Genomic DNA, 25,487 nt, shown 5'->3' with positions numbered 1-25,487 from the left:
ACGGGACCCCGAAATTCATGTCCACCTGGGGCCTCTGACTGGGGCCTGATTTGGCGGTGGGTCTTTGCAGCTGTCATCGAGTTACCAGGAGACCCGGGTGGCCCGAAACCCGGTGTGGCTGGTGTCCTTAGAGGCAGAGAGAACTTTGGGCCCAGAAGACCATGTGTTGACTGGGGATGAGGGCAGGAGCCCTCGCTGGCACCGCTGGGAGCTGGGAGCAGCCTGGAGCAGACCCTCCCTCAGAACCTCCGAGAGGAACCAACCCTGCCTTGGTTTTGAACTTCTGGCCCCCAGCATCGTGAGAAAATCAGTTTCTGTTCTAAGCCAACCGAGCTGTCGTAACCCGCAGTCCGCTAGGGGCGCTGTGGGCACCTGCACAGGCCTGTCCTCACATCCCAGCTCCCAGGGGCTCTCCGGCCCCCGACAGGAAGGTGGGGGTCGGGGCGGGCGGAGCGGGTGCCCTGCGATGCCGGCGGAGGTGTGCGGAGCGTGACGGTGTGGCAGAAGTCCTGGTGCGTGTCCGGGCCGGTCAGAACAGGCTCAGCCCCAGGACTGCGCCCAGCCCGGCAGCCTGACGCTTAGCTGCACCATCCCCCCTTTCTCTTTTTGGAGACGCTTGAAAAGTAGAATTTTCTGAGATCTTTGGGTTCACGGAGAGCCCAGGCCCCTGCTCGGCTTCCCCAGCCGGCCGAGCACATCCTGGTCCAGCAGGGCCCCCCCATCCCCACCCCCACCCCCACCCCCCGCCCCCGCCTGGCCAGCGCTGGGCTTTGGGGCTGAAGGGTCGCTGCGCTCTTTTCTGGTCACCCGAAGAGGCAAAGGGGAGGCAGGGAGCAGGAGAGAGAATTGTGAGTGGGGTCAGCTAATTTTAAAATAGTGTCATTTCCCAGATATTTTGGATGCTGTAAAAAAAATTGTTTTCTTTTCTCATTCTAAATTAGCACTTGCTTTTGTGCCGGTTTTGTACCTGGGACCTCGGAGGGCTGGGCTGCACCTGTGGCCGGCACCCTGGGATGGTCAGCGTGGTGGCCACCGGGGCCTCAGCCTGGGTCCCCGACAGAGGCCCCGCCCCCGGCCCCGCCCCGCCCCTGAAGCCCAGGGCTGAGTCCGTCACAGGTACGTCTGCTGAAGGTAAACCCGCGGGCCTGTTTGCAGCCCCCGCAGGCAGCGCTGGGCCTGCAGACTTCATTCAGTTCTTGGTTTGCTCAGCCCCTGTTGACAGAGAATGTTCATTTCAAAAAGTTTCACGGGTGGTGAGCGGTCCTGTCTGTTTCCTGTCGATGAGCGTGGGATTCTCTTCCACTAGCAGGAAGATTCCGGTCTGAAGGGGCATTGAACTCTCAGGCGGAAGTGGTTGCTTGGTCTCTTTTCCCAGCGGGTGTATCTTTTCTGGCCTTCGTGTTTGGCTATTTTTAGATCCCCCCGTCTGCACGTTGGTTATGTATTTTGTTCTGTTGTTGCTTTGTCAGAAGGTAGGGGGGACCCTTCCAGCTTTCTCGTTGGTGCCTGTTTGCTTCGTACCTCTTCCATTCTCTTCCTTCCAATCTACGGTGTCCTGCTGAAGGCGGGTCTGTCTCTCGGCACACAAGACAGTGTTGAATCTTTTCTTCTAAATCCAATCTGAGAGGACCTTAGTATTGGTGAGTTCAGCCTGGGGTTCGAGGGCAGGGAGGGGTGCACCCCCTGGGCAGGTGAGAGCCCACCCTCTGCCCCTCCCGCCTTCTGGCAGGGCCTGTGCTGGGAGGATCCGCAGCCATGCCAGGGCCTTGGGGGCCAGAGCGGGGAGCAGCCCATCCCCCAGGCACATGTTTCCATCGCTGTGCTCCCCCCGGCCCCCCCTTCTCCAAACCTGAAAGCCCCCAGGGGCCCCAAAGCTGCAGTCTGTGGTGGGGGCCCCCCACAGTCAAGGCCTTTGCCTCCAGCTTCTGTGGGCTCAGCCCACACCCGCACAGTGTAGGACATTTGCTCCAGGAGGCCGCTGAGGCCTGACCCTGGGCTCCCGTTTTACACTGAGGAATCCGAGGTCCCAGAAGCTCCGGCTCAGGGGACACACGGAGAAGCAGGGCCCGGACCCAGCCAGGGGTGCTCCAGGACCGAAGCGCAGATGTGCTCCATGCCAGCGATGCTCGGGGCGGGGGGGAAGGGGGCACGCAGACGAGGGCTCCACCCTGCCCGCCCATCTCCACAGTCCCGTGTGGACCGAGAAGTGACCGGTCAGGGTTGGTGAGTGGGCGTGGCCTCTGGTGGCAGGCGCAGCAGGGTGGAGAGGGGCCCGCAAGGGCTCCAGAGGAGAGCAGGGGCCCCACTCCCCCAACTTACAGATGAGGACCCAGGCCCAAGGGCAGGGCTTGCCCAGGGCCACGCTGCCAAGTGGTCCTGCGTAGGCACCAGGCGTCAGCAGGCAGCTGGCGGACACCACCAGGTTCCTGGCTCTGCCTTTCCTCGGGGTCCTTGGAGGCAGGGTCAGAGGCGCTGTGCTCCTTGCCTTTGCCCGGCACCCGTGTGGATCCCAGCTGCAGGCCCAGGGCCCTCCACAAAAGGCTGAGAGTGGCCCGAGCTGCCCACCGCAAGCCCAGGGCATCCCTGGCAACACGCAGTCCCAGCCAGTGTCAGCAACCCTCTGCTGTTCCATGGTGTCACCACGTAGACACAGAAGCACACACACCCATCTGTGCTTTACACCTGCGGGGCCACAACACGCTCTGCACCCCGCTTGCGTCTCTCCAGTGTCCCACGAAGTTCCCACGGATGCCCCTGGTGCCCTTTGAACATCTGAGCTGGTGCGCGACGTCGCCAACGCAGCACATCTCTTATCTGGACATTCGGGCAACTTCTCAGTTGATTTCCGTCCTGGAAGCAACTCTGCCGTGGATCTCACTGCAGTTCATTTCTATGCCCAAAGCTCGTTTCCCAAAGATACGATTCCGGGTGAAAGGGACGCCATCTGCTAATGACAGTTTAATCTGCGCAGAATCCCAGGCATGAAGGGCGAGCTCGGCTCAGCTGGCGGCCAGCACCGTCTGCTTCTCCCCATCCAGGACCCCAGCCTGCGGGCGAGCAGCCCTTCGTCAGCCCCGCCCCACCGAGCGGCTTTGGCTGAATCGCCCCTCCCCCAGTCCGGTCCAGGGGCCCGAGGGGACATGTGTCCCCCGCCCCTTCCTCTCCATGGACCGTCTCACCCACAGGCACTTAGGCTGCCCAAGTCCTAGGAGACACCAGAGGGGGCTTCAGGCAAGGCCCCCTTGTGGGTTCTGAGCTGGCTGAGAAATGGACACTGGCAGGAAAGGGGAGAAGAGAAGCCTTTATTTCTGGCAAGGCCGGGCCGCCCCCGCCCCCGCCCCCGCCCCCCACCAGCTGCCCAAGTGCGTCGTCCTACAGAGCAGCCCCCCGCCCAGTGGTGCGAGGGTCAGGGCAGCAGCGGGACAGAGAGGCTTCCTTTCTGGGGGCTCCAAGGTGGGCTCTGGGACGCAGTCAGGAGGGCTTCCGGGAGGAGGCAGCGGGAGGCTGAGTGCTGCAGGCTCACTGGAACTGGCTGGGGAGGGACACGGTGTTGCTGCGGCTGAGGGACATGTCCTCGTAGATGACACACACGGAGCTCTCGCCCCCCGCACAGCAGAGTCTGCGGATCTGGAAGAAAGCCTCATGTCTCCCCCCGGGCAGCCAGCCCAGGGCCCCTCCGTCTTCCAGACACCTCTGCTCAGGAAGCCGTTTCCCAAGGGGCCATGCCAGCCCCCCAGCTCTCCCGAGCTGCCAGGCCTGGGGAGGCGGAGGGGGGAATGCAGGCGCCTGGGAGATGGAGGTGCCAGGCGAAAATGGGGGCAACAGCCGAGGGGCCAGGCCGAGCTGGCCCGCGTCACCGGCTCCTCCCACCTCCCGGCCATGCCCATGCAGATTCCCGCAGCCACAGATCCCGCGTTCCCATTTGCACACGGACGCGCACGGGCTCTCACACACGCACGCTCTCAGTCCCACGGGCACCCCCAGACTCTCAGATAGTGATGCCCCGCTCACTGCCCTTAGGTGTCTGACCAGGCGTCCTCCCGGGGCCCCATGCCCGGCCCTGCTGGGGCTCAGTTCTTAGGTTCCTCCCAACGTGGACCCTGCTGTGCACACGCCCAGCTCCCGAGACTGGGTGGAGGGCGTGGGGGGGCGCTGGGCTTTCCCACACCGCCAGCTCCCTGGGCACCCCTGCCGGTTCCTCCCTGCTCCCTGAGAGGAGCTGGCTGGTGGATGACATCCGAGGCCACACTGACCTGTGTCCCTCGGCGCGCACACACTGCCCCCAGCCCCAGCCCGGCGAGGAAGCAGACCGCAGCCAGGGCTGCAGAGAGGGCCATGTGTGTCCACTGAGCCTCCCGGCAGCTGTTCGCAGCTTGAGGCAGTTTGTCTGGGAAGAAGGGACAGAGAGAGGCAGATGGCAGGCGGGGAGTCCCAGAGAGCCTTGGGGGTTCAGGAAGGGGCTCTGGAGTGTGTGTGTGCGGGGGAATCCAGGAGGCTTCCTGGAGGCGGTGGGCTCCAGCTGGAAGGCATAACCGGAGCAAGCGCAGAGGGAAGAGCCCCAGGCAGGGCCAGGTGGGCCGGGGGGTGCACCCTCCCTACCTGTCACCACGACCAGGGTCCCGGGGCCCCAGACCTCGCTGTCCATGATGGCCTGGCAGGCGTAGGCCCCCGTGTCGGGCAGCTGCAGGCGGTGCACGCTGATGGTCAGGTTGTGCTGCAGCCCCGAGAAGGTGACGCGGCCCCTGAAGCGCTCGTCCACGGTGGCCTCCCTCCCTTCCTCGTAGTAGATCACGTTGCTGGCCTTCGGCAGTACTCGCTTCAGGTAGATGCCCAGCAGGGGCCCACGGCTGGAGCAGGTGATGTGGATGGAGCCTCCTTCCAAAGCGATGGCGTGGCCGGGGGACTGCCACACCTCTGCAGGGGGACCGCCGGTCACCACCGCTGCAGAGGGCACGGGGGCAGGGGAGTCTCCTGGGGACAGCTCACTGCTGACGTGTCACCGGGGATGGGGTGGCTTCCGTGGCCCAGCAGCCCCACGCTGACCTCCCCTGGGGGCTGGGCCACTCGCGACACCCTCTCCCACCAGAGGAGGTCGCAGGTCAAGGTCAGGGACGCTTGAGCTGGGGCCTCTTCCCTCCAGAGCACCGGGACCCCTGCTGAGAGCTCTGGAGGGGGGGGATGGGGGGCATTCCCCAGCTCCACAGCCTTTTTTTTTTGTCTTTTTGCCTTTTCTAGGGCCACTCCCGTGGCATATGGAGGTTCCCAGGCTAGGGGTCGAGTCGGAGCTGTAGCCGGCAGCCGACACCAGAGCCACAGCAATGCGGAATCCGAGCCGCGTCTGCGACCTACGCCACAGCTCACGGCAACGCCGGATCGTTAACCCACTGAGCAAGGGCAGGGACCGAACCCGCAACCTCATGGTTCCTAGTTGGATTCGTTAACCACTGCGCCACGACGGGAACTCCCAGCTTTTCCCTCTTAAATGACCAGTTCCCAGAGAGCCAGGGCATTGTCCTGCCTGCCCAGCCCTCTCGAGGCCGACTGCCTCTGTTTCCCCACCGTTTCCAGGCACCTGAAGCCAGCAGCTCCCTGGGGTGGGTACATCCTGGCTTGTCCGTGGGATGCCCAGAAAGGCTCCTCGCCTGCTCACGGGGGCCCAGCAGGACCAGCTTCCCGGGGGGGCAAACATAATCCAAATGTCAGCTTCTCAGCAAATGAAATTCTGCAGCCCTTTTGGGGGCAGGGGGCACAAGAATGGTGCCTGCAGAGAGCCCCTTCCCACCTGTATGACTGGTGTCTCCTTCTCACCGCAGAGCCTCTCACAGGAGGCATGTGAAGGACGAGGCAGCCTTGCTGGTTGTCGAAGAGAAAGTCCCCAGAGCCCCCGTGAAAAGAAGAGCCCTCCCGCGGCGGCTCTGCACCCAGATGCCGCCGTCTTGGTGCCCATTGTTCAGGGCTGGCCCTGACTCTCTGGAAGGGCTGCGGGCTCTGAGGGACGCCCACGCTCCACATCCAGGGACCATGCACCCTGGGAAGGGCACCCTGGGGGAGGGGGCATGGCCGGGGGGGGGGCAGTTGGGAAGCACTCACCTTGGGCAGCCCGGTTGAAAGAGAGGGCAAGGAGCAGGGGAGCAGCGGGAGCCCCAGGAGCCGGGCCATCTCGCTGGGTGGCAGGAAAGGGCAAGGCCCCTCTTAAGGGCCTTCACGACTCTTCCTGTCTACAGCGGCACCCAACTGAGTGCAACCACCTCACAGGCGCAGCTCTAGGGTGGTGGGGGCAGGATGGAGCCGGAGGTTGGGGGGGGGGCTGCCTGCAGTGACTGGAGGTTGGGCACTTCCAGGAGGGCTTCCTGAAGGTGGTGCCCTGAGCAAGGAGAGGCACTGCGGGCGAGGCTGGGGGGCCACCTGCATGCCCTCCCCCATCCTGCTCTGTGCCCACAGGTAGACTGTGGTCCTGGCCTCTGGCATCTCCACAGAGCACAGCAGGGAGAGGAGGGGGAGGGAGGAGGTCAAGGTTGGGTGGGGACAGGACCAGGAGGAAGACAAGGGGGTCCCCAGGTCGGGTTGGGGGTCCAGCCGCCCTGGTCCTCTGGTTCCCTTTCTGCTGGGACCTGATCTGTGCCCAGAAACTTGGAGTAGCTCCCCACCCCCCAACCCCACCCCTGCAGTGGGAGGGGTAGGACTGCCAAACTGAGCCCGTGGGTGCGATGTGGCCCTAGAGATGGGCCAGGGCACATGGCCAAGGCTGCGGCTGCCCCAGTGGCTCTGATTCTGCCTCGTGTAGGTTCGAGGGCTCAGCTCAGTCACCACCCTGCCCCCCAGCAGAGGGAGACCTGTGCCCTCACGGAGGTCCCTGGGGAAGAAGAGACTGGATGATCAGGAGGTGACTTTCTCCACCCGGGAGCCCTGGGCCAGACGGCCCAGCCTCAAGCCGCCCAAGGCCACATGCGCATGTGTGCACAGGAGCGAGCGCCCGGCTCACACATGGACCCACAGCCCCCAGCTGTTTCCTCCCCGGCATCCCCTCCACTGGCCGGTCGGACGCTCCTGTCTGCTGATGGCTCAGAGTCCCGGGGTGTGGCTGGGGTCTGGGGTGGGGGCAGTTTAGCGGGGGCTGCCTTCCTGCCCACAGCCTCTCCTTGCACTCGAGACGGATCTGTCTGGGGACAGACCCTAGGAGTTGCCCCGAGGGTCCTAGGAAGTTGCTGGCCGGAGGGGACGAGGGCACCGGCTTTGCAAACGAGCCCCCTTCCTGGTCTCCTGCTGCCTTTGTTCACCACGGACACTCTCCGGATGCCTGCACGTGCCAGCCGCTGTGCCAAGAACGGAGGGCAAAACAGACAAGACGCTGGTCTGTAGGAGCAGGCCTACGCCAGGGCACACAGCACGTGTCAGGGGAGGGGCCGCAGGAACGAAGGGCCCAGGAGGTGAGGAGGGGTCATGTGGTATCTGGGAACAGGGCTCCAGCCAGAGGGCTTGGCAGGTGCAGGACCCCTGAGGCCAGAAAGTGCCTGGTGTGTCTGAGGGCCTGCGAGGGAAGGGCCAGTGTGGCCGAGGAGGGGAGGGGCTCGGGAGGGCCTCTGGGACACTGCGAGGACCCAGCACTAAACTTTCTTTAGGGAAGTCCTTGAGGACACGAATAAGCAACATGCAGAAACTGAAATTAGTCACAGACACAGACCGGCCTCTCCTAGGTTTCTCGCCTGGCATGTGCAGGGCCTGCCCAGCTTGTGCGAGCCCCTCCCCATGTGACAGCAATGTTAAAATCACCTCTGACATCTCTCTCTCTCTCTCTTTTTTTTGTGTGTGTGTGTGGCTTTTTGTCTTTTTAGGGCCACACCCACGGCATACAGAGGTTCCCGGCTAGGGGTCTAATCGGAGCTGTAGCTGCCGGCCTCCACCACAGCCACAGCAGCACGGGATCCGAGCTGCATCTGCAACCCACACCGCAGCTCACGGCAATGCCGGATCCTTAACCCACTGAGCGAGGCCAGGCATTGAACCTGCGTCCTCATGGATCCTAGTCGGGTGTGTTAACCGCTGCGCCACGACGGGAACTCCTGACATCTGTTTAAATGCATCAACACTTCTGGTCTGTTTTGGGGAAAATGTAAGAGACGCCCACGGGCCCAGAGCACGGAAGTCCCAGACGCCCGGCCCCTTGTGTCTGACGGCCTGGCCCCGTGTGGCACAAACCAGCATTTCCACGGGAGCCATGGCAAGGCAAACCAAAATCGGTAACAGATACACACACACGAAAGAAAACGGATCCAAATGCAATGCTACAGAGAGTCCTCGAATCACAGAGGACAAAAGAGGAAAGAAAAAGACCTGCAAAAACAAAAGAACACACTCCACGGAGGTAGACTTTGGAGTATGATGTCATTAGCACAAAGTTGTTTAGCGGCAGGTGTCGGGGAGGCGGGGCGTGTTGCTGGAGCCACCTGGCCGGCAGAGGGACGGCTCTGCCCCCTGGTGGTGCTGGTGGAGCCGATGCTCCGTCTCTGGAACCAGTCAGTGCTCCCCTGGCCCCCACAGCTGCGGGCCGGAGGGTCCTCAAACACTATTCTCGCTCACGGTCCAAAACCAGGAGTGTGTTCACAGGCAAGACCCCCGCCCGGGCGGTCTCTGGGGTCACAGCAGCATGGCCCTCCGGCGTCGCTCGGGGCCTGGACGGGGCAGAGGAGGGGATCCTCTCGGGTCGAGGGCTTTGGAACTTGAGATTTTTGTGCTTTGGGCCACAGGAGCTGCTGTCCTGCCCGAGCTTCCCCTCTGTGTGGAGCCCAGAGCCTCCCTATCTGGGGGGGGAGCCGTGTGCAGACACTCCCACCGTCCACACATCCCAGGTCTCCTGCCCCCCTGTTGTCTCCCAGGGTGACCCAGTGGCCTGGCTGGAAGGGGGCATCCGTGTTCTGGGGGAGAGGACACCCTGGCTGGGACCCTGCCCCTCCCCACCTTCCCCGCCCCTGTGGGTACCGTGGGCGGAGTGGCCATGCTGGGTCCGAGAAGACCCTGCCCAGCCCTGCTGCAGCGACCGTACCTGCGCGACCTTGGAGCGCCTCCTGGAAGCACGCCTTTGGAGCCAGACCAGCAGGAACAAGACGGCCACCGGGCTGAAGGCCAGATAAGCCAGTTGGACCGGGATCTTCTCTGGACTGGGCGTGGGCTTGGGGGGCAGCATCTGGGGGCCTGCGGGCAGCGGCGAGGCCTCCATCCTCTGCCCGCCTTGGGGGCACCCTCCGGGGGGATGTCACCTCTGGCGGGATGCCCGTGGGGGGAGAGTGGCAGGCGGACAAGTGTACAGGATGGGCCTGGGCACTGGGCACAGAGGGCGGGGCGGGGGTGTCGACCCAAGGGGTGTCCTTGGGGCTCCCCTCCTGTGCCCTAGGATGAAGACAGAAACACTTACCCCAGGAAGGCGTGAAGAGCTGGTCCTGGGGTTCTGCCAAAGCGAGACACCGGGCAGGTTGGGGGGCTGCCCAAGGCCAGCCCCAGTGTGCCCCTCCAGCCGGGTGTCAGGGGAGCCCTGGTCCCAGGAGTCCAGGAAGTGTGCATTGGGTCCCCTTCCCAGGGCTCAGCCAGGCTGGGGGTGCCATCCTCAGCCCCCCATGCTCCTGCTCCCCGTCCCCAGACCCCAGGGTGCCCACCAGGGCATTACATCGAGGCATGGGGGCGGGGGGTGATCTGGAGAGTTTGGCAGCAAAGGAAGGGGGGGTTCGGGAGGAAGGGGACCAGCTCCCAGTGAAGACAGGGCAGGGGGCCCGGGGCATGTGGACAGGGGCTGCCCCGGGAAGACGCTGGACAGGGTGGGCGGAGCAGGACGCCAGTCCCTGTGCCTCCGGGCCCCTCAGCCGGGCAGCAGCTCCCCACCCCGGCCTCGGCCCCTCCCTAAGGCAAAGGCGGCTCACCCAAGACGTTCAGGACGGTGGTTCCGAAGCTCCGCTGCAGGCCCGCCAGACTCCACCTGTATGTCCCCGCCTGGGCGTCCTGGGCCTTTTCAATCACCAGCCGTGCCTCGCTCCCCTGAACCCAGAGCTGCCACCCATCCCGGCGGAAGCTTCCTGGGGCCTGCTCATCGAAGACCAGCTGCCAGCTCTCCCCGGGGTGGGCTCGCAGGGAGACGCGCACGTGGGAGAAGGGGTTGGCCATGCTGCAGGCCAGCTCGGCGTGCTCGCCCCGGGACACCGACACCACGCCCGCCGTGCAGTTGGGGCTGTCCCAGCCTGTGGGGGGATGTCGCACACGCTCGGCAGGGCTGGGCGCCAGGACGCCCACCGACCGCCCTCCCCGGGGGCCTGGGCCCCTCCTGGCCTGACCCGAGGCTGGCTCCCACCGCTGCCTGGCCCCTGCGGGATCCCCCCGGCAGAGCAGCGCGTACCTCCTCTCGGAGCGCTCCCCGAGGCGGCCAAGGGCAGGACGGCCCACAGCAGCCTGGCCACCAGGAGGCGGGACACGGAGGCCTGCATGGCCGGCGGCCGGGGTCGGCCCCGGGGCCCCTGGTCCTCAGCGGTGTTGCGGATGCTCCTGGAGGAGGGAAGGCCCAGGGGTCACGGGTGCCCTGGGCTGCTGCAGAAGCTCCCGCAGAAGCTCCCCAGCTCCTCCTGGGCCACTGTGTCCCGACCCTTCTCTGGACTTCATCATGTGGCCAGGGGACACTGGCAGACAGAGGACACAGGAAGCGAGGCCCGGGAGATGCCCCCGCTCACGCCACAGGCATCCTCCTCCATTTTATATAAAATGTGCAAAACGGCTGGGCTGTGTGTCCCACAGGGTTACAGCTGGAGGCGACTGGCCTCGGCCCCCAGCCCCCTCCCGCTCCCGCACGCCCGGCTGGGCACGTGGGGACTTGCTCTCAGCGACAGAAAGTCCCCCGTGGAGCTCGTGAGTTATCTGGAAAACGGGACTTTCACTTCCTCTGAAATAAGCTCCCATCTTCAGCTCCCACTAAAAGCGAAAGATGAGCTTCACTGATTCAATTAAACGACTGACCCTTTGAGAAAAAGAATGACAGTAGTGACGATAGACTGTTTTGTTTTTGAGCAGTTGCAGGCCGACAGGAAGACAGGGCAGGAAGTGCGGAGGCTCTGCGCCCCCGCAGGACAGGCACCGCGAACCCGCGGGCCCTTCGACACAGCTGATGAGCCTGTTCAGCCACACTGGCCGCAGCCCCACGGTCCGGCAGGGCCCCCCCGGTGCGGGACACCCAGTGGGCTTGGGCAGAGGTGGGACGCATCCATCCTTAGGCACCACGCAGAGCCGTCTCACTGCCCTAAGCCCTCTGTGCGCCCCCAACCCGACTCCTGGCAACCTCTGATCTTTTGACGAAGGCCATAGTTTCGCCTTTTCCAGGATGTCAGGGCTGGGATCGTTCGGTTTTGAATGCAACTGCTTCTGATTTTTTCCCCCAGTTTTGGGGGAACTGGGCAGAAGGGCCAGGAGCAAAGCCAGACGGGAACCTAAAGGCCTCTGAGAGATTCGGGCCATTGGCGATCAGGCCCCGTCCTGACCCGTGGGGCTCTGGGCTGAGCAAGGAGAATGACTGGGGGACAAGCTGGCGGCAGCACAACCCTTTCCCCAGTGCTGCAAGTGCGGAAGCTCGGACTGGGGTGGGGGGGGCAGGGGGGCTGTGATCCTCCCCGCCCCACCCCCAACTGGGCTCCTGCCTCTAGCTGAGCGACCACCAGTGGTCTTGCCCCCACCTGCCTCCCCCTGGGGCTCCTGTGGGGCTGGGGGCCTGAGGCCTGCATGTCCGGCCAGTGGGCCAGTGTATGGGGGCACGAGGGGTTCTTGGTGGGAGTGGGGCGGGTGCACAACCCCGCTGGTCTGGGGGCCTCGGAGCGGCAGCACAGGGAGGCCCACTGCGCCCTGGAAGGAGAATGGCTGTGTCCAGCTTTGAAAGAAACATCTCATTTGAGCCAGGGGGAGTTTCAGGAACATACGATGCAAACTGCCCAGCACTCTCCTGTCCTCCTCCTGCAGGGCCGGGCCTGCGGAGGCTCTGGGCTGACCACCACTCTCCTGGGGGCACGGGGGACCTTGTCACAGGTGTGCCCACTGGCCCAGGGGTGGCCCGAGCGGGCTTGTCCTCCTGGGGGACAGACTGGGGGAGCAGACAGACAGATGGCCAGGCCCATGGCGGAAGGGGCCTTCTTCTCCCCTAACACACAGGGGCTCCTGGGGTCCTGGGGGGCTGCTCACAGGGTGTGATGGGCCCGTAACATCGCAGCCCTGCCCTTCGCTGGCCTCCAGTGCTGACCATGGACGAGAAGCCAGGGCAAACGGGAAGAGAAGCCAGGGCTTGGTGGTGTGTCCTGAACTCTGTCCACCAGTGGCAACTGCTCTGCGCTGGGTGCCAGCTTTCCATCTGCGTGGACGCCCATTTAATCGGCCGGCGCCCACAGCCCAGAGCGGCGTCACTGTGATTCTCACCACCGGTCCAGTTCATCCGCTCATCTGCCCACGACCCAGCGCCTGGGAGCCCACCGCCCATGCCGGCCGCGGCTGACCTCCCCTCCCCTGCACCCACCCACCCCCTGGCACCACTCCTTTGCTTTCGGAGGCACTGTTTTGCGCCTCTGTGCATCCCTGAAACCCAGAGATGCTTTATTTTAGTGGTTTTTAATCTAGGTCAGGCTGCCGGGCAGTGTTTGCTAGGGAGCCGCGAGGCCCAGCCCGGGGACGCGGGGTGTAGGTCCCCCGGAGCTGAGTCGCCCGGCCCCACCGCGCTGAGCTCCCGAGGGTCCGGTGGGCGGAGTCTAAGCTCGCGGGGCTGGTGTCGGCCCCGCCCCCGCCTTTCGTTTTCCGGGCTTGTTCCTATTTCTAATTTATTGTCGAAAGAACGGCGGTGTCTTTTCTCACATATGCACCATGTTTGCAGTTGAGGAGGAAAGAGGCACCCGAAAACGCTGCCCTGAGAGACACGCTCTTGTACACGAGTGTGCACGCGTGCGCGCCAGCTCACGCGAGGGGGATCGGCTCAGACGAGGAGGCTCCGCGGCGACGCCCACTGCCCACCCTCCCCCGCAAAGCGCAAACACTGGGGTGAGCAGTGGCCCCAAGACACGTCCACGCAGAACCTGTGAGGGGACCCTGCTGGGAAACGGGGCCCTCTGGGGAAAAAGGAGGCCGGTTGCGAGGAGTAGGGACCCCATGGAAACTGGCGCCTTTTTTTTTTTTTTTTTTTTTTTTTTTTTTTTAGTACTCAAATGAATTGATCACATCTGTAGTTGTATAATGATCATAACAATCTGATTTCACAGGATTCCCATCCCACAGCCCAGGCACATCCCCCCACCCCCCAAACTGTCTCCTCCGGAGACCATAAGTTTTTCAATGACTGTGAGCTGGCATCTGTTCTGCAAAGTTCAGTCTGTCCTTTTTTCAGATTCCACATGTCAGTGAAAGCATTGGATGCTGGCGTCTCATTGTCTGGCTGACTTCACTTAGCATGATAGTTTCTAGGTCCATCCATGTTGCAAAAAATGCCGGTATCTCGTTCTTTTTAATGGCTGAGTCATATTCCCTTGTGTATATGTACCACCTCTTCTGGATCCACTCCTCTGTCGATGGACATTTAGGTTGGGAAACTGGCGTCTTGATGAGAGAGGGGACACATCCCGGCAGGGAGCGGCCAGGCGGGGGAGGCGGGAAGCCTCAAGCCCAGGGAGGTGGAGCTGGAAGCCTGCTGACACCCTGGTCTCCCACTGCTGGTCTGTCCCCAGGAGGGACCCCAGCCTTCCCCTCACTCAGGGATAACCAGGCACAAACCCCAAACACAGGAGGGAGCCATCTGGCTCATGCTCTGTCCGTTTCTCTGCATCTGCTTCTCCCTTTGCAGGTCACCCTGGGTGACCTCTACCTCCCGGGGGCCCTCGGCTCCTGGTGCCACCTCCCCCAGGGGACTCCCAGCCGGGGCTTCGAGAGACTGGTGGGCTCGTCCTGTCTTCAGCCCTTCTCATTCCCACGCTGCCATGGCCTTTGCAAATCCTTCACCAACTCTTCCGTGATGATAGAGCTTTAGCAGAAACACACCATCACCATGGCAACTGCACCCCCATCAACTCTCCCGATTGTTTCCGGAATAAACACTTCATGTGTTTGTGTCGTTTATGAGGCCTTGGGCAGGACACCCAGCATTCCTGGCTCCTCAAGGTCCCCTCCCCCCAACACCGCCCTGCCGCCTCCACTGACCTCGGCACAGCGTCTGCCCCCCCCATTTTCCCAGCCGTCCAACGTGGGTCCGGGTGCCCCATCGACGGGAGTCAGGCCACGCAGGTGCGCGTACACACACGCACACGCACACCCTGGGCAGGTGCCTCGGCTAAGCTGGGTGGGTCAAAGGTCAGCCTTGGTCCTCAGCTGGACCAGGTGACGCGGAGATGGGGGCGGGGGTGACCTGACACATGCTGACCTGCCCAGCTGGGCTTTGGGAGAGAGTGCGTGTGCTGCCCGGCGAGAGGGAGGCCAAGGGAGCAGCAGGCTGGGCCCTGAGGTCGGCAGGGAGGATGGCGGGTGGCCTTTGGGGGTGTGGACGTGGCCCTCTGAGCAAGGGGTGTGGGGTCCCCGAGCCCAGTCCGTGCCGCGGGCTGTGCTTCACGCCGGCGTTGCATGTTGGGTCTCCTGGCAGGAGACTCTCACGGGCCTCCCTGCCCCAGGCTCTGCGGTTCTCAGCGCCCTGCGGACCCGGTGATCTAACCGCCAGGTCACACTGACTCATTCTGAAAACACGACTCTCGGCTTCACCTTGAGAAATCCACGTCTGTGGTCCTGAGACGTGCTATTTCAAGGGATGTTTTCACACACAATGAAGTGGCCTGAAGCCTCCAACCGGGAAGTCACAGGCTTGCGAGCGCCGCCCAGTGTCCTCCTGAGGGGTGTGACCTGCGAAGGTGGCCCTGGCCATCCTGTCATGTTGTCACGGGCAGTGGGGGACTGCTGAAGGTGTGGGCTCCAGGCTCCTGTCCCCACTGCCCCAGGCCACCCCCGCCCCGGTCTCCTCCGAGCTCCCCCCAGGCCGAGGGGCTCTGCCCCCACACAATGGGCTCTGGGTCCATCTTCACGCTCTCATCGAGGGCCCCCTTGCCATGAAAGCCCCTGCCCCTGGGTGGCTCCAGAAGCCAGACAAGGAAACGCCTGGGTTGTCCCATCTCTGCCCCCAAACTGTACCCACCTCGGACCAGGGTCGCCCCCATCAGAGGAGAGAGGCTGAGTGGGGGAGATCCCCAAGCGGGGGGCAGACCCCGAAACCACAGACAAGCCTTAACTCACTGAGCCGATTCCGTAAGTGGAGACACGCCTCCACCTCATGGAGCGCGGAAGGCTGTCTGCACAGAGCACGACTGGAGACAGAGGCCCCCTGTTACCCTCAGGCGTATCCTGCTGCCCTGATCTGTCTATGGCTGCACTGTTGTCTCGTCTTTAGTTTTCTTATTTTGTATTTATTTTGTCTTCCCAGGGCCACACGTGGCATATGGAGGTACCCCGGCTAGAGGTCTAATAGGAGCTGCAGCTGCCAGCCCACCCCACAGCCACGTGGGATCCTTAACCCACTGAGCGGGACCAGGGGTCGAACCCGAGACCTCATGGATGGTAGTTAGGTTCGTTACCGCTGAGCCACAATGAGAACGCCTGTCTCATTTTTATTTATTTTCTATTTTTATTATTTATTTTTATTTTTTGCTTTTTAGGGCCACACCTGAGGCATATGGAAGTTCCCAGACTAGGGGGCCAATCGGAGTTACAGCTGCCGGCCTACGAGACAGCCGCAGCAATGCAGGATCCAAGCCGCGTCTGCAACCTACACCACAACTCACAGCAATACCTGATCCCCGACCCACTGAGCGAGGCCAGGGATCAAACCCGCGCCCTCATGGATACTAGTCGGATTCATTTCCGCTGTGCCACAACGGGAACTCCCTTCTGTCTCATTTTTAAACACAGGTATATTCTATGCAATATTTGGGATATGCTGGTATTTCAAAATGCTTCATTATCATAAATTCACATGGGTCCCTAAATCTGGCAGCTCCACACGGCTCCCCACCTTTCCCTGACACTTCTGCAGACAGAAAACCACACAGCAGAGGGGCCCAGGCACAGAGAGGAAAGTGAGGGGTGGAGGCAGAGGCGCAGACGGGTCCGTGTGGCATGGCCTGGAGGGGCCTCCAGACCTCTGGAAGTGGAAAAGCACAGGCAACAATTCAGATTTCTCCCAAATCACTGATGCTGAATTGGCATCTGCACATATCAACACGGGGTGACACTGCTGGGGTCTGTGCGGCCACTGGGGAGCTGCTCACATTTGGGAGCCAGCGAAACACCTCAGAAAGTGTGTGCAGTGGCCAGCACCTTTTCTGCTGTGAGACCTCGGGAAACTGAGGCAGCAGGTTGTGGAAGGGAGGGTGTCGCCTGGCCAGGTCTGCAGGGGCCCTGCATCGTCAGGGATCTCCACGCCCACAGCACCCGAGGGCAGCTGGCACAGCTTTCCCACCTGCTGCAGCGGCTCCAGGAACACCCACCTGGATGCACCTGGGTGTTTACGTGGGAGGGGGAGCTCGGCGCTGATCACCGTGCAGGGATGTGACCTACCGGCTCCAGAAGACAGAGCCCCAACCCCGGCTCAGAGGGAGAAAGGCCCCAGTCTGGGGCACCCCTACCCAGCCGGGTCCCTGCTGGGCAGTTAGAGTCCTCCGGGCCTGGGGCCCGAGCCTGCAAACCCTTCCCACTGCACAGCTCAGCACCCGCTGTGCCTCTGCTCCGGGACACAGACACCTCCCCTGAGAATCCTCCTCCTTCGCACCCGCGGGCCCCCCCTCCGGCGGCCCCAGCACCTCCCACTCCCTTCACAACCTCGGGCCCCAGGGACAGGGGCCTCCAGGGGCCCCGGGGTTTTCAAACTGCAGATCATTAACCAGTAGTGGGTGTTGAATTGAATTTCGCAGTTGTTGCTGCGGTCAAACCAAAAATGAAAGCTGAGCAAGGACAGGGGCCGTCGAGTGCCTTCCCCTCACCTTCGGGGGAGGGGGCTGGGATTTTATTGCTTTATGAGTGTTTGTGAGTAAATAAGCTGTGGCTGTGAGTGTCCACGTGTGCGTGCGTGTGTGTCCCTGTGAGTGCACATAAGTGTGAGTTTGTGCCCGCGAGTGTGAGAACCGCCGTGCTGGGTCGGGACCGGTCTGGGGCAGGAGGGGCTCTGTCCTGAGCGCTGGGCGCCCTAACCCGAGATGCCACCTCCCGGCCCCTCTGAGAGCCGAGCCTGGGGGCGCCCTGCAGAGACTCAGTCCCCGCCGCCTCGAGAGCCCCTGGCCCCTTGCCTCCCGCGGCGCGCAACCTGCGCCTCGGCCCCTGCGCGCCGACACCCTGGCAAGAGGCGGCGGGGGCGGGTCGAGGAGCTCGGCGCCCCGCTTTCTCCACCCCGGCGCGAACCCACACGCCCCGAGCTGCCCGCGCGCCCCTTGCCTGCGACTCCGCTCCGCTCCCCCGCGCGCCTCGCCTGCGACTCCGCTCCGCTCCCGCGCGGCTTCTCCACGCCCTCGGCCGCCGCTCCTCGGTTCGCCGGGTGAGAAAATCCCAGGGCGGAGCCTGCGGAGGAGGCGGAGGAAAGGCGGCGGATCCAGGATGGGCAGGAGGTGCAGCACTTGGTCCGGGATTCGGAAAGGAGTTCCCGTCGTGGCGCAGTGGTTAGCGACACCGACTAGCAACCATGAGGTTGCGGGTCCCATCCCTGGCTTCGCTCAGCGGGTTAAGGATCCCGCGTTGCCGTGAGCTGCGGTGTAGGTCGCAGATGCGGCTTGGATCCCGCGTGGCTGTGGCCGTGGTGTAGGCCAGTGGCTACAGCTCCGAGCTGCGGTGTAGGTCGCAGATGCGGCTTGGATCCCGCGTGGCTGTGGCTCTGGTGTAGGCCAGTGGCTACAGCTCGGATTAGACCCCTAGCCTAGGAACCTCCATATGCCTCTGGAGCGGCCCTAGAAAAGGCAAAAAGACCAAAAAAAAAAAAAGGGAAACCCCAAGTTATGGGAAGTCACTCAAAAAGAGCTTCGGAACTGCCCTGAAGTGATGGGAAACGCCTGTGGTTTTCTTGGTAGTGAATCCCTCACCGCAATTTAATTAGAAGCATTGCATTAGATGGTCATTCTGAAGAAAACTGCAGGAAATGGTTTTTCAGGAGCCCCCGTCCCTGGAGGTCGAAGCTCTAGCTCCTCGGAAAGGATGCGCCTCTTTCTGCGGGCAGGAGCCAGGTGGGTTCACTTCCCTGCGTGGACTGGGGGACCTCCAGTCCCCTCCTGTGTGCCGCGCCCACACAGGGCAGAGCCACCGGCTGAGAATCCATTGGGTCTATGGGGGGCCGGGCAGGGCGAGGGAGCGGGATGGCAGCCACGGTGAGGGGTTAAGAGGGTGCGGGGGGGGGGGTCCTCCCGGCTCCCTCCCCACTGAGGGACCCACGGGGTGGGCGTGGAGACGCCTTGGGGACGCACCGGTGTGAGCGCGTTTCCAGAGGGTGGAGGCTGCTGGGTGCTGACCTGGGAGAAGCGTGGAAGCCGGAGTTCATTGCAGGGTCTGTGCAGTTTTCTGTACACACGGGTCTGGTGCTTATTATAAAACCACTAGGATAAGTTTCTCTTTGACCCTCTGAGCGGGGCAAGGGGATACCTGCGAGCTACACAGATGTGGAAGGATGGGGGTGCGGGAGTCACTCCTGTTCACCTCTAGGCCCTGTTCCCCAGGTTGCTGCAGGGAAGCAGGCGTCCTGGACTTGAACCTGCACCCTGGGTCCACGTCCAGCCTCCCCAGCTCTCGGGGAATCGCCAGCCCAGCCAGCTTCACTGCTGACTAGGAGTTGGCTGCTGGTCCTTCGCCCATTCGTTATCACTCCCCGCTGGCCAGCCTGCGTAGCCTCTCTAAGCTCCGTCTTCCCTGTGGCAGAGCAGCCGGCCAGGTGCAGACGCGGCCACGGAGCCTCCAGTCAAGGGCGACAAGGGGTCACGTGCCGGGCGGGGCCCGGCTTCCCCAGGAGGAGACCTAGAGGTCGCCATGTCGTGGGTGGGGGCCAGAGAGGGGGTTTGTCCCCTCCAGAGTGGGACTGACATCGGGGAGACGGTACTGAGCGGCGGCTTGAGGCGAGATCTTGATTCTCTGCTCAGGAATGGAGCCTGGGCAGCCTGGGAGGAAACCGGGAATTAAAGCCCCGAGACCCCTGGGGGCTGGAAGCAAAAAGCAGGTTGCCCGATTCTTAGCCTTCTGAAAGCAAGGGTGTTGCAAGGAGGAGGAGACGGTGAAAACAGGCACAAAGTTTATGGGGATCGGGAGGGCATCGGGAGGGCACACGCCGGGGGAGCAGGGGAGCGGAAGCCCAAGAGCGCACGCAGAGCGAGTGTGGACGCCCCATGGTGGGGAGCCGCCAAGGGACGTGGGGCAGGCCTTCCGCGTGGTTGTTTTTCTCTGGCCACTTATCTTGCTTTATTTCTCACACCTGACCACACCCAGGGCCTCACCTGTGCATCTTTTCGCCCAGGTGGATTCCAGCCCGGGGTGGGGGGTATCAGGGGGGGCTAACTCATCCTGGGCTGGCACCCTCCCTTGTGACCCCAGGCACCTGTCTGCGCATGTGTTGTTGGAGCGGTCTGTCTCTGCTCCAGCAGAGCCTGGCGCCTGCTGTTTGCTTTTTCCTTAAAGTGTCAGAGAGAAGCCAGGGCCAGTGCACTCGGCTGACAAGTGGCAGCTGCTCTCAGCCCAGGGCCCCTCATCAGCCCTGGAAGGCAGGGGGGTGGGGGGGTGGCGGGTCTGGAGGTCAGGGGTTGAGCGGGGTGTCCGAGGCAGGGTGGGGAAGGCTCAGAGGTGTACAGAGGAGGAGTTCCCATCGTGGCTCAGCGGTTAGCGACCGACTAGATCCCTGGCCTCACTCAATGGGTTATGGATCCAGCGTTGCCATGAGCTGTAGTGTAGATTGCAGCTGAGGCTCTGATCCTGTGTGGCTGTGGCTGTGGCTGTGGTGTGGGCTGATGGCTACAGCTCCAATTCGACCTCTAGTCTCAGAACCTCCATATGCCACAGAGGCGGCCCTAAAAAGACAAAAAGACCAAAAAAAGAAGGGTACAGAGGAGGCAGAGCCCACAGATCTTGGTGGTTTAGGGGTGGGGAGAGGAGTGCCAGCTGGGCATGTGGCCTTCTCCTTCCACTAGAATCCAAGGTGACACGCTGGCCAAGTGTGGGGTGGAGAAAGGGACGAGGTGGTCCCCAGGCTGTGGGCCCACAGGTGGCAAGTCCTCGTCGGGCACAAGGCTAAGGGTGCTGGGTGCTGGGGCTAAGGGTGCTGAGTGGGTGATGCCCCACGTTGCTGAAACGAGAGGTGAATGCAGAACTGAGTCTGGGGGACCCTTGAATTGTGGGTGTGGCAGAGGAAAGGCCCAGACGGGATAGGGCAGAACCTTCCAGCTGCCCCACAGGTGGAGCATCTAGAACCAGGTGGGCAGGCAGGACAGAGTCCCTACACCAGGACGTGGTAAAGGAGTGACTTTTGTGACTTTTGCCCAGTGGGCAAATAAAGCACAAATCCAGTCGTCCTCGCGGGACGATGGCACCAAGTCACTGTGACATCCAGCCCCCAGAGGGGCGCAGAGGCCAGGGCCCCAGACCCCACCCTGCCCCGAGGGCTGTAAGGGAGCAGGACCCTGGGGACCCTGGCTCAGGTCCTCCACCTCCGTTTGTTTATAGAAAAACCTCAGTCAAAGAATCAATTTAATCAGAGAAATGAGAAAATATAGAGAAGGAGGAAAACAGTCTTTTAGTCATTCAACAAAGTCAAGAACCTTGAGTTCTTCCCCAAGGACTCGAGGTAGCATCCCCAGCCCTGTCCTCCGAGCTGTTTTGCAGATGCCGAAGCCCCACCAGGCGGAAGTCGACTGGATGCTGCCCCCAGCACGGAAACCCCCGAAACCCCCGACCAGCTGGAACCAGAGGAGGATGACGCCCACTCCCGATGACCTCACCACCAGCCAATCAGGAAAATGTCCACGAGCCGATCCCGCCCTGCTCCTCCCCCGCTGGGACTCCTCCCTCCCCGCCCCGCGGGGCAGGGGCCACGGTCCTTGCGGCTCTAGCCAGCTGTTTCCTGCTGTTTCCTCGTGCTCCGTCTCCCCGTGACTCTATTTGGTGTCAGTGCCCAGAGGCGGCCGAGATTCTGGCAGTAGGGCCGAGGAGGCATGAGAAAGAGGCCTCACAAATGGCCTGGCCTGGGGACCCAAGTGCCCCACCCCCTGGGCTGAAAGCAGGGGCTGGTCCCTGAGGCCACCTCCCAAATCAGCCTGCCCTCCTGCCCATCCAGCTCAGCGGGGGCTCCTGGGCGGGCCTCCCACACCCCGAGGGGCCTCCAAGGCTGAGGGCTCACAGATGAGGTGCCCCAGGGACTTTGATGGGAAGGGATGTCCTCATGAAGCCCTTCGGTGTCTGACAATGAACTAGTCTGTTTATGTTGAACGCAAACCGCTGGAATGTCATAAAACCATAAAGTGAACAGTGCTTTCAGAGGTGACTTCCCAGAGGCAAGGCCGTGGGCGCTCAACCACGTGACTCCTGGGCAATCATGTGCCTGCGTGGGCACGAGCCGGGCCAAGCCTGTCTCCCTGCTTTTAGCAATGCCGGGAGCCCGTCTCTCTCCAGAGGGTCACCCTGGAATCTCAGCTGCGGCGAGAGGTGGCGGTTCGTTTTCTTTTGACTCTAGGAGTTTGCAGGTTTCAGTTGATTGGCTGCCCAACTAGAAACACATCCAGCGGCGAGTTCTTCCTGGCCCAGAAGTGCTGCCGTGTTTGTCTCCCGGCTCGTACGTTCATTCTGACTGCTGTCCTCTCTCTCCCGGCTCCGGCGCATTGATGTTCCGGTCTTGTGCCTCAGCTGTCACACACACGCACACACACACCTGCTGTTGTCAGTGCCCCAGAGTCCTTGAGATGACCTGTCGTCTGGGTCCCTCCCGTCACGGCGGGGTCAGCGGGGTCGTGTGGACCATTCACAGGCTTGCGGGTCTGGATCAGCTGGAGCTGGTCTGCCAGTGACGGGGGATGTGGGCCGTGGTCGCTGGCATGATAGAGGCATCCATTTGTCCCTGTCGTTCTGGAGCTTTCATGCTGCGTTTGGAAGCTATTTTATTAGATGCAGAAGCATTTTATTTTATTTTTTGCTTTTTAGGGCCACATCTGCAGCATATGGAGGTTCCCAGGCTAGGGCTTGAATTGGAGCTACAGCTGCTGGCCTCCACCACAGCCACAGCAACGCCAGTTCCGAGCTGCAGCTGCGGCCTGCACCACAGCTCACGGCAACGCTGGATCCTTAACCCGCTGAGCGAGGCCGCGGATTGAACCCACAACCTCACGGATACGCATTGGATTCGTTTCCGCCACGCCACGGCAGGAACTCCAAGAGGCATTTTAAATTGCTCTCTTCTTGGTTGGTCGAGCGTTTGTCAGCAGACAGCGACTCTTTCTCCCTAACCGTGCACTTGTCTTGGTCTCTCTAGTCTGATATGAGCAGAGCAACCCCACAATCCCACCGTCTTTGGCTGGAATAGCCCTGAGGAGTCATTTTCCGGCTTTGACTTTCACCCTTGTGCCCCCACAGGCTTCGGGCACGTCTCTTGGGAGGGGAGACTCCAGACGTCTATCCCGCTGCCCACCTGGTCGTTGAGCCCACTTTGCCTGCATCAGATTACGGCTCAGCATCACCACGCATGGCCTGGCAGCGGGCAGACTTTCACCGGAATTTGGACAAGCAGCTTCCCCGGGGTGGGGGCCACCTTCTGGCGCCACGTGTCTGCTGGCACCAGGGCCCCTCTGCGTGCACACCCTCTGGGGGCCAACGGGCCTGAAAGTCCGCATTTGATGCCCAGGGCCGGGGGCACAGTCCCAGAATCCCCGTCACCCATTTACTCTGTCCTTCGCAAGCCTGGGTCGGGGCGGTCCTGCAGGCAGGGCCGCAGAGGGCGTCAGAGGGTCTGTTCCTTCCATCGTCATCCTTTGGGGAAGAGTTAAGCTTTTCCTCCTCTTCGGTGGGGGGAAGGAAGTGTTTTCTGACTCCCTTCCTGGGGCTTGTGGTGGCTTTCAGATTTTTAACTCCAGGAAATGCGCTTCCTTCCTCTTCTTTGGCCCTGCCCCCGCCCAGAGGTCCCAGCCTCCAACCCATGATCACACCTTTTTTTTTAGCGAAGATTTTTCCTCGGTTCTTTTTTTTTTTTTCTTTTCTTTTTCTTTTTAGACCCACATCCCCAGCATCTGGAGGTTCCCAGGCTAGGCATCTAATTGGAGCTGTAACTACTGGCCGCATGCCACTCTCATAGCAACACGGGATCCGAGCTGCATCCGCAACCTATACCACAGCTCACGGCAACGCGGGATCCTTAACCCACTGAGCGAGGCCAGGGATCAAACCCGCGTCCTCATGGATGCTAGTCAGGTTCGTGAACCGCTGAGCCACAGAGGGGACTCTTTTTCCTCGGTTCTTTGCTGTTCCTTTCTGTTCTTGTTCTTCTAACTTCTCTCTGTGTTGGGGATTGTTTAGATTTTAAATTTAAGCCGAATTTGTTGTTTTCCTTCTGACAAGGCTGCGTTCGAGCATCTCATTACTTCGTCCTCCCCTGACCCGGCCTTCAATACACTTGGGACCTTGCTGTCTTTGTAGCTTCGTTTTAGCAAGAAGCGTGTTTTCAGCATTCATCCTTCCTAATCAAGACCAGATACCTTTCCATCCATCTGAGCGCTCTCTTCCCTTCTTCGTAGAAGTGGCTGCTTTGTTGCCGCTTCCGTGAAGTAGCCTCACCCCTGCCTTTCTCGGGGTGGGGGGGCATCTGAGCAGGAGCAAGAGTGATGGGGTGGGGGAGCAGGTGGGGATGAACCCGGCCCGCAGCTCCTTCCAGGGTTCTTGCCGGGGTGGCAGGTGACCCGCAGCATCCAGACCTGCTCCCCGCAGAACCCTCACCTGCAAAGCTGTAGATGTACCTGGGGTTGTTCTGGGCAGAATTACATTCATTTCTACGTCCTTGACATTTGTTGGTTGGTTTAATCTCATAAAAGAAATGTTCGCATGTTGAGATACAGGGCAGAAACTCTGGCTGATACATGAGGTAACTTGAATTTATTTTTTTTCCTTTTTAGGGCTACACCCGAGGCATATGGAAGTTCCCAGGCCAGGGGTCAAATCGGAGCTGCAGCTGCTGGGCTGCACCACAGCCACAGCAACGTGGGATCTGAGCCACGTCTGCAACCTACACCACAGCTACACTTTAACCCACTGAGAGAGGTCAGGGATCGAACCTGCATCCTCCTGGACACTATGTTGGGTTCTTAACCCGCTGAGCCACAATGGGAGCTCCTTGCTCTGGCTGATACGTGAGTTAACTTGAATTTACGCCAACTGAAGCAGCCTGTGTATGGCCACTCAAACATACGTTGCGCGTCTGCTTTAATCATGAGAGAAATGGACACACTGACCAGACGTAAGGAAGTCATGTTAAAAATAAAGATTAGGAGTTCCCGTCGTGGCGCCGCAGAAACGAATCCGACGAGGAACCATGAGGTTGCAGGTTTGATCCCTGGCCTTGCTCAGTGGGTGAAGGACCTGGCGTTGCCGTGAGCTGTCGTGTAGTTTGCAGATGCGGCTCAGACCCTGCATTGCTGTGGCTGTGGCGTAGGCCCGCAGCTCCAGCTCCTCTGATTAGACCCCTCGTCTGGGAACCTCCATATGCCGCCAGTGTGTCCCTAAAAAGACCAAAAAAAAAAAAATGGTCAAAGTGTTGTTTAAATCACTTGCTTGGCTATTTTGATGGCATCTGTCAAGTTTTAAAACGATTTCCAGAGTTCCCACTGCGGCCAGCAGGTTAAGAACCTGACATAGTGTCTGTGAGGATTCTGGTTTTTGCATCTTGTTTTGTTTTTCTTCTTCAAGCGAGCAAAATCTTTATTAAAGGAAAGCAAACAGCTCCCAGGGCTGCTGGGAGCAGGGAGAAGAGCCCCCTCCCCCATTGTCTTATAGGGGTTTTTGTTCCTTAAAGATGGGGTCCAGAGAGGTGGGGTCTTCTCCCATTGGCCTTGCTCAATTACCCACATCCGTCCTTGTCCAGTAGGGTCCTAGGGGTGGAAATGTCCCGTACGCCTCAGAGTTTCTTTGACCTTTTCTTCCCGTAAAGGGAGTCTCGGGGTGAGGGACTCCTGTCCCTCTGGGAGCAGGTGCACTCCCTGCAGCCAACAAGGCCTGCGGGGCTGTTACTCCCGGAGCCCTTAAGCCACACATGCTCATCAGTGGCCACGTCCAAGCGGGCGTCGAAGCCCACGCTCCTGCGCGGACGACCCGAGTGAACAGTCTGCCTCAATAAGATTCCCTCCCCAGGTGCCAAGGCCACGCTCACGTGCTCACTCGCTCTGTACCTGCTAGTCTGTGGTCTGTTTTTTGTTTTTTGGGTTTTTTTTTTTGTCTTTTTAGGGTCACACCCTCAGCACATGGAGCTT

The 25,487-nt window shown here is 61.4% G+C and overlaps 2 protein-coding genes across 2 annotated transcripts; both read right to left on the bottom strand.

Moving 5' to 3' along the window:
* On the bottom strand, nucleotides 3,288-7,819 carry CD7 (CD7 molecule). Its single transcript, XM_021066357.1, is given in 5 exon segments — nucleotides 3,288-3,627; nucleotides 4,254-4,387; nucleotides 4,600-4,914; nucleotides 6,091-6,132; nucleotides 6,135-7,819. Coding segments are annotated over 5 exon segments (624 nt in total). The 5' UTR covers nucleotides 6,160-7,819; the 3' UTR covers nucleotides 3,288-3,519.
* SECTM1 (secreted and transmembrane 1) lies at nucleotides 8,265-17,705 on the bottom strand. The gene is made up of 6 exons (XM_021066356.1): nucleotides 17,458-17,705; nucleotides 10,379-10,524; nucleotides 9,909-10,223; nucleotides 9,410-9,442; nucleotides 9,041-9,256; nucleotides 8,265-8,669 (listed from the first exon to the last, which is right to left on the bottom strand). The coding sequence occupies exons 2-6, from the start codon at nucleotides 10,464-10,466 to the stop codon at nucleotides 8,635-8,637; spliced, it is 687 nt and encodes a 228-aa protein (XP_020922015.1). The 5' UTR covers nucleotides 10,467-10,524; nucleotides 17,458-17,705; the 3' UTR covers nucleotides 8,265-8,634.

This window comes from Sus scrofa, chromosome 12 (assembly GCF_000003025.6).
Source record: "Sus scrofa isolate TJ Tabasco breed Duroc chromosome 12, Sscrofa11.1, whole genome shotgun sequence".
Lineage (NCBI taxonomy): Eukaryota > Metazoa > Chordata > Mammalia > Artiodactyla > Suidae > Sus > Sus scrofa.
Note: the sequence above shows the minus strand (reverse complement) of the source record. Positions and strands in the feature narration are given on the sequence as shown.